The sequence below is a fragment of the Acanthopagrus latus genome, chromosome 20 (genome assembly GCF_904848185.1).
Source record: "Acanthopagrus latus isolate v.2019 chromosome 20, fAcaLat1.1, whole genome shotgun sequence".
Lineage (NCBI taxonomy): Eukaryota > Metazoa > Chordata > Actinopteri > Spariformes > Sparidae > Acanthopagrus > Acanthopagrus latus.
In genome coordinates this window covers 22,209,363-22,222,012 of record NC_051058.1, presented here as the reverse complement: position 1 = coordinate 22,222,012, position 12,650 = coordinate 22,209,363, and the positions used below count along the sequence as shown (strand labels likewise).

Sequence of the window (12,650 nt, the reverse complement as noted above, 5' to 3'; positions counted from 1 at the left end):
TTTTATGTTTGGGACCAGCTGAAGAAAAGATCCGATCTCTTCTGCGGGAACGCAACAAATTCCTCTCAATCTGTCAATTCAGGTTCACGGTGGCCAAGAGAATCTTTTCCTAGTCGCATCGTAAACAAGTTTGACTTCCACGAGTCGCCAGCCAATCCTGTGATCGTACCACCGACCCAGAGATTCCCGGTGGGATCCAAACGCACAGTATCAACTTTTAGGGAGGCCAGATTTATTTGGACATATGAACTCTTCAGCGTCTTCAGTGCGCTGACGACTCCAACCAGCTGGACCTACAGAGGATAACTCCACACCTTTCTCCCGATGTGAAGGAACAACAAGGCAGCACTGTGGAACTACTTGACTGCAATCGCAAGTTATCATGGAGGCGAGGAATAAGGTGGATACATAAATCCAGTCGCCAAACCAAAACTAGCATTTTTCATGGTAGCAGGATGCTAACCCTCATTCTCATACGTCTCGTTTAATTTGCTATTTAATGCCCAATAATTACTTGTTAGCTTGTATCGACAATCTAAATGTTTTGGTTCACAGGAGGGAATATAACTGAAGCACAATTCTGTCTGATCATGTATAATATATTGATCTGGAGTAATGGAAACCAATCCTGGCCCAGAAATAAAAACCCACGCTGCAGGTAACTACAGCAGGACTCCAGTTAACCCGTCACAGCGACCATGAATCCGACTTTACTGCTCAGACTGCACCGATGGTTTTCTGGACAAAAGCCAGGGTCGGGCTGTGGACGAGCATGTGCACACACACACACACACACACACACACACACACACACACACACACACACACACACACACACACACACAGCTCGGCGAGCAGCGACTCCTCGCAGCAGGAAGGTGTGCGCTCCACCTGGGCGGAGTCGGACTCTCCGTGTGAACAGTTTCTCCACATTTCAGAGCAGATTTCCCTCCGATATCTTTCGACCTCTCCCCAAATTACAAAAGAAAAATAGTCTGTTCAATACCATTCCCTCGTAATATGAGCACCGTATTATTTTGTATTAGTACAAAAGGGTATTATGCGAATGCTGTGGAAACATGGATGTTTGTAATTATGTCGCGGGACGACTTCCAAAACCGTCTTTGAGCTCCGGCCAAATGTGCTCAGTGACTGACCCAGACATGGACCCGGTCCGCCGGGTGTCGGCTGGATGCCAGAACTCTCACACAACACCCATCTCCAAACAATAGAGTTATTATTAGTGCGGCTAAATACTTCAAATGTCACATCACTCCCATTACAGCAAAGCATCCAAAGTGTGAGCCTCGAGTTCTGGCTGGTTCCCAGATCTTCTGCACCTCAGTCTGAAAAGTCTCACCAAGTGTTTTTGTTTGAATTCACATTCTCACCATCAGTATCAGTGTGTTTCAGTGTGAGAGTGTGTGTTCATACAAAAAACATCATAAGCATTTATTCCAGACTGTAACTAATCAAGGTGGCTGAGAAAAAAGCCTCGGCTGATAATGAGTCCGACTCTTTTCCTCTCCTCTCTCACAGGCCGAGTCTTTGGAAGCGAACACGGTTCTAAACAGTTCTTGCAGCCGGGCTAAAAGGCATCTGTGAGGTCCAAACAGCAGTGAGGCCTTCATTGTCAGCGGTTTCAATACGGATTTCAATCCCGACTCTGCCAATCAGACAGGCTCGCATTGCTCCTCGTTGCTCCCCCGTCAGATGGCTTTGTCTCCCGGGCTCATGGTTGATTAGGTGGGGGGAGACTGGGAACTGTGTGTGGCACACTGGGCTCTTTGTCCGGCTCCAGAACTGGACTCCTTAACAGTCTATAGCTGCGTGCAATGAACTCACTCATGCACACACACACACACACACACACACACACACACACACACACAAGCAGGCTAAAATAAAAAGCCACCATGTCCGATTGTGTGTCGGTTCACACGAGTTCACAAACATCCCGGAGGACAAACACCGCCGAGCTTTCACAGGAGCTTTATGTTAATGATTTCTCTCCTCTAAGTGCTTCAGAGGAGAAACAGCAGGCCATCAGCGAACGATTAATACTATCAGATGTATCAATCACTCCGTGGTGAGGCAATACGAGCTTAACTTGCGGGACATGAAGTAAATCTAAACCGCTAACATGAGTGTGGTTCAGATTGAACTAATCCTGACTGACGGTCTGCAGCAGCTCCACTGACCTCTCAGTTCAATCAGAACTCTCACGTTTCCTGCTTGAATTATTTATAATCAATCACAGCCAATCAGCTCAGAGCGACTCTGCATTAAAGTCTGAGTCCGCGCTCCTTCACCGTCAGCGTAAGAAGTCTCAGCTCGGAGTTTATTACTGAGGCCACGTCGAGTCGCCGCACTAAGTGGCTCACATACCACCACATTAATCTCCATTAACACAGATGGAGACTTAATCCCTGTTCCTCCACTCAGAGGCAGCCGGGTCTCTGCGCCCGCCGCCATCATCCCGAGAGCGCCGCCAGCGCTCAGCTGACGGTACAAACAACACAGAGACCTGTCGACATGTCGACATGTCTGCCACAGGCTCAAAACAATCTCTAGTCACTCTGTACGAGTATCAAGATAATATTAAATGTCTCAAGTTAGTCTTTACAAGTCATAAGTTGGGTTTTACTAGTCTTAAATTCATTTTTGCAAGTCTTTAAAGGTCTTAAATTAATCTCCACAAGTCATAAATTAATTTTTATGTCTTTAATTTGGTTTTCACAAGTTAAATTCATTTTTACAAGTATTAAGTTTGTCTTTACAGGTCTGAAATTAGTCTAGACACGTTCAAGTCTGACAACAACCTGAACAAGTCTCAAGTCTGACGTCAAGTCTGTTTACACACATCTCAAGTCTCATGTCGATCTTCACAAGTCTCACAGATCTTAAATCACTTTGTAAGTCCTGTCAAAGACACCAAGTCTCAGGGGAAAGTCTACATGAAGTCACAAGTCTTCATGAGTTCATCTGCATGTGCTGACAGATAATTAACTTTTACTTTTAACTTTAAAAACTTCATTAAAAAAAAAAAAAAAACACTGGTGGGGAAAAAACAAAACCAGAGGCAGAAAAACGTCAGCCTGCTTTAACTTCTCTGAGTTTGACTCGTGACTAAACGGAGGAAGAACGCCTTGTCATTAGTGTGAAATCTGCAGCAGCGAGACGGCGTGATGAGCGTCTCTGTGACGGGAAGTGAGGCAGACAAAAATAGTTTTTAAAAAAAAAAGGATCATGAACACACACTGAGCTAAAAGTGAGCGCAAGAACAGACACCAGACGATTCTTTGTTTCTGCAGAGGCCACGGAGGAGCAGGGAGGGCGGAGAGTGTGTGTCTGTGTGTGTCTGTGTGTGTCTGTGTGTGTTTGTGTGTCTGTGTGTGTTTGTGTGTGTCTGTGTGTGTCTGTGTGCGTCTGTGTGTGTCTGGTTCTGAGAGGTTCTGTGTGGAGAGGCTGTCAATTTGTGTTCGGCGGTGAGAAGCCATAAAAAGACCATAAAAGACATTTAAAGGCGTTCCAAATTGAGTCCTCTGGGCTTTCCTCTCCTCCAGAGAGTCTCTTCTCGGGTGTGTGAATTCATCACGTTCACTCGGAGACGTTTGTTTCTGGCTCTCATCGACAAAATGTCTCATGAAACAGCAAAAAAACAAACAAACAATAAACTGAACCGGATGTTTTCCTGCCGATGCAACGTGATCACAGAGGGATGTGAGCAAACGACGCTCGACGTGTTTGGAGTTGTACCTACCAGACTGTCCACGCCGCCCAGCGTGTGGTTGGCGTTGTACAGCGAGTAGGTCAGCTGGTACACGCCGTCATTGGTCTCGCTGTTGCCGTAGAAACCCACACCCACTGCGACGCTGCAGAGAGAAGATGGGGGACAGGTGAGCCTTGGTTAGATTAATGAGAGCAGCAGAGTATAAAAGCAAACGGGGTCGTTTAAACTCTCTGGATTCAAAGTTTCAGCCTCGTAATCCCCCAAAAAAACAAGGATTTTCTTTGCCATTCAACCTGTACTGAGTGCTGGCACCAACAGAAAAGCAGCACCTGCACAAACATTTTATGAATATTTCATATATTTTCCTCAACTCAGGTATTTGGACATTATCATTAAGCGATATCATCAATTTTTTTTCCCCCCCATCGAGTCAGGAAAAAAAAAAAGTAACGAGGCACTTTGGGACGATTCCTGCAGCGAGGCGGAAAATGCTGGTTTGTGTATTCAATAGTTAATTGCGACGGTAAACACAGTCATCCAGACGGAGTGAGCGGCGGCGGCGGCGGCTGCAGGGGCGGAGCTGCCATGTGTGAGTCTTGGGGAACATTTTGGAGACTTCACAGACAATTAAGGTTGTTGTGGGAGAGATAAAATTAGACTCATTCAGCGTTTGTGCCTGTTTTTTTTTTTGTGTGCTGCACATTTGTCTAACAGACGCCTGATGCGACAAAGACAACACAAGAAACAAACAAAGACGAAGCATCGACTGAATCTTAGAAATCTGTGATTGACACCTGGAGACAAACACACCGAATCTATCGAGCTGCAAGAAAACTGTTTGGATTTCTGTGTTCATTTCTGTCAACACCACGTACTGAACCAGAAATTATACAATACAGTGTTTTTGGAGTGTGTGTGTGTGTGTGTGTGTGTGTGCACAACCTGGAAACGCTCTTGCATATTCAGTCATCCCAGGACTTCATTTGCTCAGCTGGAGCATCAGCACAAACACAACAATCGCATCATAAACTCAAACTCTGAAGTCGTCCGTGAGCTTCTTTTGTCCCCAAAGTGCCGCAGCATCTTAAAGTAGCTTCGACTCTTCTCAACGTACGAACGTAATGTCTAGGAATGTATTTATATCCTTTTATTTTTATTTTTTTTTTACCTCCAGCTGAGCTACAAGGAAATGGGACAAACCCTTCAAGACCCTCGTACGTCATCAGTTGTCGTCGACGGTGTTCGTCAAATATTCGCCAGAATAAAATACAAGCAGTTTATGTTTCTGCAAACCACAGAAACAACCGAGGTCGACATTTGTACCAAACATGATGCGTCACTCACTAGCTGACTGTCACATCTGGAGGCGGAGGGGAAGGTCGACCCACATCAGGTGTTCCTCACTCTTACCGAGTGGTTACTGTGCAGAGCGTTAACACAGTGTTGTGACTGTAGTTTGAACATATCAGTGGTTTTGCAGAAACTTAGCTTGGTTTTATTCTGATGATGAGGTTCGATAGAAAAACCCTCAGATGCTCAAAGTTCATTCACAACTTCCCTCCGTCAGTCAGTCATCAGTTAAAAAGAAAACTGGTTCATTACCTGGTGACTGTTAGCAACTCGTGCTCGTACCCTGCCAGTCTGTACTGATGAAGAGCAGCGGTACCAATTAATACATTAATTAACTTTCAGGCTTCATATGCCATCAGTGTGGAGGATTTACAACAATGAAATAGGTGAAAATCGTGCAAAAATCAGCAACAATAATGTAATATTAGCTAGCGAGCGAGTTTGCTACCGAGACATTAAAAAAAAAGGAGGTTTTACTTCCCCGTCTGTCCCAACGAGAATCAGGGAAACTTGCACCAAGATGTGAACAACTGGGATCAGACCGACGCTGCGTTACATTAGACTCCGTTTGTCTTCCCTAAATGATGAATTCCTGAAATTACTCCACCAACTGGAACACAAACCTTCAGGGGAAAAGTTCAGCGATGTAGTCGGGATCTGTAAAAGTCGAGGATTAGCACTCCTGAGGGGGAAACTCTCTCCGCAGTGAGTCACCAGTTTATCAAGTGCACCGATTCAACAGCTCGGCCGTAAATCCTGTTTTTATGAAGCATTTAACGTCAGGAGTGTTGATTCAGCTTAACACGGGTGATGAATTAAGAGAAAAGAGTCTCGGCGTGGTGTCGAGGAGCCTCCAGCTTTTAATGTGAGAGAAACTTCTTCTTCGATTTTTTCAGCTGGTTTCTGAACTCTCGACATTATTTACATAATTTCCAGACCAATATTTTGTATTCAAACATCTGAAATCACTGTTAACTCACTTCTTTATTCAGGTGTTCCTTTAGTTTATAACTTATTTATGAATATATTCCAATATGACGCAATACAGTCGAACAGACACATGAACTGTAACTGTCCTTTGTGACGCACATTTCCCTGTTTGCAGGACTAATAATAGAGTTTCTTCTTCTTCTTCTTCTTTTTCTTCAGAATGACCACAGAGATGATTCACGTATACGCTTCATCACTTCCTCACACGCCGGCTCAGACTGACACACAGCTCACTACATTATCTGAAAATCAATATCGATTAATATAAACCAGTGAAGAATCCAGCTGAGCGCACACAGCATGTGGCTTTATTTCTACTTTTATGTCTTGGATCAATATTTTATGACTTCATTAATTCTGTGAGAACAGGCGCCTCGTTACTTATCTAATAAACCATGAAAGATCAATACAGCTTAATCACCACATCCACTTATAGATACCTCACAGTTTATTTATGTTTCCAGCAGCTACTCCAGCACGTATGCATCACTTTAAACTATCTGACCTGTTTTAGCTTTTAATTTAAACTGTTTATGCACTAAATCCACGTAGCTGTAAGTTTGAATTATTCACAACTTAGTCGTCACTTCAAAAAGGTTTTATATGTCAGAAAAGATTCAGAAATTAACAAAATAATTACTGAAATAACAGTTTTGATGGTGTGACGTGTATTGATGCTAACCAGTTAGCCCCACCACTGCTGCTAGCTCCCAGTCCAGGCCGCTAGCTGCCCCCTACTGGTTTAGAGTACGTGCTCTTACGTACTGCACCTTTAAGCTAATCGACGCAACATCTTAGCTTGCTCGATAGCTAGGCTAGTTTTCTCTCTTTCATATTCTTATTTCTGCTCCACAGTATTTCCATATGACTGCAGAGGCTCCTGCTGCTGCTGCCGTGGTTAAGAATCGCTGCTATAAACCACCACTGTGCCTTCACAAGAGAAGGGAGGGAAAAGGGAAGGTAAGCGGGAGTCGGGCTAATTGAGACCCGGAGCAGTATCCTTAACCTCGCGGGTTCCTCCCCGATGCTGTTGGATGAGCGCGGAGTAGAAAATAGAGGCTATGAATCCACAGTCACCGGCGCGTCCCGCGGCGAGTCTGAAGCCCGACTGTGCAGCGAGTTTGGTCGTGGCTGCTGAGTGCAGGTGGAGCAGAACAACAGGGGCCATTTTCCTAATGAGTACAACAAGGACAGCGTCTCATTAACCGGCCCCCCGCAGGTACGCCACCCACTCTGCAGGTTTAAAAAAAAAAACAACAAAACTCTGACGGAGGAAAAAAGGGGAAGCAGGAGACGCATTAAAGAGACAGAAGACAGAAGAGAGATGAGAAGTGAGAGAAGAGACGGACGGACGGCGATGCGAGCAGACGGCGGCGTGTACAGATGTTTACAGACGAAAACAAAAGCAGCGAGACAGAAAGAAGAGAAGCTCCCTCACCTCATGACTCATATTATATTATATATATATATATATATATATTTTCTGTTTGTTGGATGTTTTTCTTGTTTCCCACCTACAAAAGAAAAAACATACCACAGGAGTTTCTCTCCTTTCATCTGTCTCAACACATCCTTTAATGCCACAGTCTCAGAAAAAAAAAACCAACATATTGGACTAAAAGTAGCCGGGAGAGAAACGTGGGTTTTTCTTTTGAACCACACAAATATTTTAAGGGTTAGAATCTAATTAATATCAGGAAGCTGAGGACAGAGAGGCCGGCACACAGAGAGAGAGAGAGAGAGCCAACATCTCTCCTCCACTCTTTCCTTCTCCCTGTAAAATATCTCCGCTCTAATCCAAAGAGAAAGACGATGGTGGATTCGAGCAGGCGTGCGCTGAGCAAGAAGTCCAACCTGTCACGTTGATAAACGACAAAACCGATAAGAAGGACGTTGACGTAGATTCAGAAAAAGGCACCGAGTGGTTTTAAAAATGCCCTCGAGCTGCTACGGATAGATTCAGACATGTCTGAATATCTGAGATTTTGCACCAAAATGGCAGCAGCGGGTCTCAGTCGCTGTTTATGTGCAGCAGGACGACAACATAAAACTCAAACAGCTCAAACTAAAGAGCCGCAAAACTCTAATTTAAAGCAGAAAAACAGGTTGTAAATCGTCAGCTGCTAAAAATAGACGACGCCCCAAAACAAACCACGAGAGCTGCTGGTGTGTTTGTTTCTGATCTGCAGGGATCCTGTGGAGGAGTGAGATCATGTCAAACGCTTCCTCGTCTCCTGATTGGCAACAGACGAAACACAATAAACAAATAAATATTTCAAGCGTCCTGGAAAGAGAAACAGCGTCTGATCATCTGTCTGCATAAGAAAGAGTCTCTACTGCTGATGTGAGTCAAACTTTTAAATGTTAATTCATCTGCTGACACTCATCCGTCCTTCAGACAGGAGAAGTGACTGCACGCTGTTGTTTAATTTTCTATGAACTATGAACAAATCAGAAGTCAACCCTGACTCGGTGCGTCCGTGTGGATCGCCTCGCCGCAGGAACGCACCGGCGACATCTTTTACGACGACTTCGTGTAAACAAACAGGGAAACTTGTGTTTTACTGCAGCAGCCAGAAATCTGCAGCTCTGACTCACATCTCTAGTCTTTAAACATCTCTAACCTGTTTTAATGTTTTGTTTCTCGACGTCTTCCTGCTTGTTTTTAATGTCTTTTAATGTCATTTTTACGCCGTTGAGAAGCACTTTGAGTCTGACTTGTGCTCTGCAGATAAACTTGTCTCGGTCGTTAATGTCGCAGACGAGGAACGATTAAGACGTTTGATTGTTTTTGCTGTGTAAACCTGCTTTCTTAATACTGTATTGTGTTGTTATATTACAGTAAATTAAAGTACCAGTTGTTTCAGTCCTCACTCCGACCAGCTACAGTATAATTACAGTTAACGCCGCCTGCAAACACAGCTGAGCGACATCTGCTCTGCTTTCACGGCTGTTAATTGGGATGGACGTCGCGGCCTATCAGCTGCAGACGCTGTCAAACACAATTAGAACGGCAGGCGGCGAAACTTAAAGCAGAGACGGAGGATGAACAGGAACATATGGAGGGCAGGACGTGGAGTAAGAAAAAGATAGTGAGGATCTGGACTGATGAGATGAAAATGAAGCCAGTTTCCTGTTTCTGAGCCCGAAAAACACAGAAAAAAAACCCTCCGGGACGTTTCCTCCAGTCTGACATAATCAAAGTTGGGAATCACATGAAGGAGATTTGATTTCCCTCCGGATGTTTCCCCCTCTTCACTCATCTCCTCGTATTGAGTCTTACAGCTTATCAAGTCGAGACTGTGTGAAATCTTCAGACGTACTCCGACACAGCCGCGATACGGGACGACTGTCGGACGCTTGTGATGTGTGACAGGTCGAGACCATCGCCGAAGGAAAAGAAGGACTCTCAGGATCTGCACATTGAAATAAGCAGCTGGTGGTTCTGTTTCTCCAGCCGGTCGTCCAGTTCAAGAGTCAGGAGGTCAGAACAAGATGGATTAATTAGAAGAGCACTTGACGAAAATGAGACGTTTCGATCGCTCTCCACAGATCTGATGTTTTTCTGAGGTTTCTCGTGTCCGACGCTTCACGTACGTCATGATTTCTACACGAACAGTCTTGTTATGCTTAAGAAATTCACGCAGCAACTCATACAAACTGTTTTAATTGGGTCTTGAAGTAAGAACACGGCTGCAAAAAAATACTGATGGGGATGATTTGCATCAGACGAAGTGTTTTAGTCTGTTTCTCTTCGCTTCATGTCAGCGATTGTGGACCAAACTGTTGCCAGTCACTTTTTTGAATTTCTCGCATTTCAACCCAACTTTTAAATGCTTCAGTTGAAAATGCACCAACAAGGAAACCAGAGGACGTGATGGAGTTTGTGTGTGAGACACATTCGGCCCGATGCCCTCGTGTTACTGTGAGTCTGTCAAACCAGAGATGTTTCCTTCAAATCTGACACCAAACGATTCTCAAGTTCCTCCGCGATCATCCGATCTGTCGGGTGAAAACTCGACTGTTCCCCTCGCTGCTGCTTCCAGCTCTTATTTTCACTCTCCCTTCATTTTTATTTGGCAGCATCCATCTTTAATGACGTCTTAAAGAGCCGCACATGAAAGATTAAATATCACATAATGAAGCTGCGTGTTGGACGATCAGCGCTTCGGTGATTCAAATGTTACTCGAGTGTTCGACGTCGTTTGTACGTGTGTGAAAAATGTTTATATTCTTCTCCTTTTTTTTAATAATTTCTTGCATCGCGTTCGGCAGCTTCAGCCTTCAGGACGCCGCCGTGTGTTTCCACTCAACAATGAGCCTCTTCTGAAGAAGACAGATGAGCGATAACGCTCCGGGCTTAATTTAATAACACGCGCCGGGTTCTTAACATGACTGTCACATGGCTGAGAGAGGTGACCACTCCTCTGGCCGCAGATTCAATCAGCCACTTTTATTAGGTTTTATCTGGTGATGTAAGAGCTGAAAAATGTTTTGGCGTCTTGCGAGAGGAGGGAGATCTTCAGGAGGCTCCTCCAACGTTTGAAGTGGTTGTTTGCGAGCTGCGTTTTTCTTTTTGATGCAGGAAGTTAAAAATAACGAGCCGCTCCAGGTCGTATCCCGATATCGTTCATCTGTACCACCGCTGAACGTAACGTCGTCTCAGATCAGGGAAAGTTTCCTCTTCACTCGAGACTTGATGAGATCGAGTGGAGACGCTCGGTCAGATATCATCTTTTAAAAAAAATCAAGGCAGCATTTCTCCTCCTCTTCTAAATCATTCGAGTCATTTATTGAACCAATTCCTCACACTTCCGTCGTGATAACAAAGCCGCTGATTTGTTTTGTTTTTTTTCCCCGACACACTTCTGCACTAATGGAACTGATGAAAAATGTCATTTCACTCACCATTAGTAACCCGGCTCTCCGTTATTTGGGTTGCGTTATGCAGCCGGCGTCGTACACGAGAGGCTTTTTATAGAAGCGACATTAAAAAGGCTTCGCTTGATGAACTTTTACAGCGTGCTGGTTCAGGCGAGCGCTCAGCTGAGGTGAACGTTATTTACACGAGTTGTTAATGGAGTTTCTAAAAAAACCCATTATAATGTCTGAGCTGTACTTAGTTTCAAGAGCAGTGGATCCTATTAAGACGTGGAGGTATGTAGAGGAGGAATAATGCTCAAGATTGTTTTTCTACCATCGATAAGTCCCGATATTATTCTGTGAATCTTCCTCCTAAATGTCACTTTCACATATTTCCTGCAGAGTCAGCAGGCGCATCGTTGCCAGAAGTGGACGAGAGATGAGTCCTGCACGTCGTTAAACTCGTGTCAGGATGCTTCAAACTATTTTGTTTAAAGCCTGAAGAAAACTCAAGGCTGCAGCTTCTTCACGTCCGCGCTGATGATCGAGGAACACGCCGCTGGTGCAACTATCAGAAAAGTTGCGCTGGTTTTAAAGCCGCACATCACACAAAAATATAGACGAGGTTTAAGGTTTATCAGAGAGATTTCATCCACATCGACCATATCGACGTCTCAAAAAAAAAAAAAAAAGAGTCTCGGCAGATTCAGATCAAAGACTGATCCCATCAAAAAGAAGGAAATGAGCCGCCGACACATCTGCAGAAACTACAGACAGAAGCTGAGGGTGTTTCAGAAGGAAAGGTGGACCGACCCTGACAGAGAGACCGCCAAGGATCAACCAACACCAGAGTCGATGCATCCTGAGCTAATAAGCTAATAAGTTCTCATGTGGGGAAACAGGAAGAGCAGAAACAGAGCGCAGAGAAAACATTGCGCTTACAGCTCGCCGCCAGAATACTGAACGACCAATAAAGAAAATGTGAAAACACAGTCAGCAGTCAGTCAACATCTCGACTCCTCTCTCACCATGTGATGAGGCCGGCGGTGACGGCGGACCAGGTGACGCAGCACGAGTTGGACTTCTTGCTCTCCTCCTCTTCATCTTTGCGGCAGCAGCACAGGCAGCTCAGGTAGACGGCCAGACACAGCAGGTTGAGGCCGAGGCCGGCGGCCGCCACGCAGCCCAGGAAGATGAGCGACTGCAGGGGAGAGAGGAGAGGATGGAGAGGATGGAGAGAGAGGAGAGGAGAGAAAGAGGAGAGAGAGGAGAGAGAGGAGAGAGAGGAGAGAGAGGAGAGGACGGCAAGTTAGAAACAGGAAGCAGCACCGGAGTTGTTGTGACGTTTTGTCCTGGGATGCAGCGTCTCGCTCCTCAAGAGGTTTTATGTAACTTTATTATTTGGGAAATCGTCCCGTTGAAGGCGAGATGATGTAATAATGTTGATATAAAACAAACGCGAACAGTTTGCAGCATATTTATTAACCCTTGTGTTGTCCTGAGGGTCAAAGATGAGCCACCAAAACCCCCGAAATGATCTTCTGTCAATGAGAAACTCGACGACTTTACAGGAAAGATCCAAACTGATTTACAGGAAAACTTCACACCACCAGATTAAATTGAAAACGTGTTCTCTGCTGATTAAAATAAACCTTGTTGTGTGTAGAAAGCACCTCACACATGACTGAAGTTCACAGACAAAACTAGCATGAAT

At 44.8% G+C, this 12,650-nt stretch overlaps 1 protein-coding gene across 3 annotated transcripts in view; it reads right to left on the bottom strand.

Moving 5' to 3' along the window:
* The window catches only part of ttyh2 (tweety family member 2), a 53,304-nt gene that overhangs the window by 27,954 nt on the left and 12,700 nt on the right, over nt 1–12,650 (bottom strand). For all 3 annotated transcript variants that reach the window (XM_037081979.1, XM_037081977.1, XM_037081978.1), the window contains exons 2-3: nt 11,965–12,137; nt 3,764–3,875 (exon numbers count right to left, since the gene is read on the bottom strand). In XM_037081979.1, the coding sequence (XP_036937874.1) occupies nt 3,764–3,875; nt 11,965–12,137 (285 nt within the window). The remainder of the gene's footprint in view (nt 1–3,763; nt 3,876–11,964; nt 12,138–12,650) is intronic.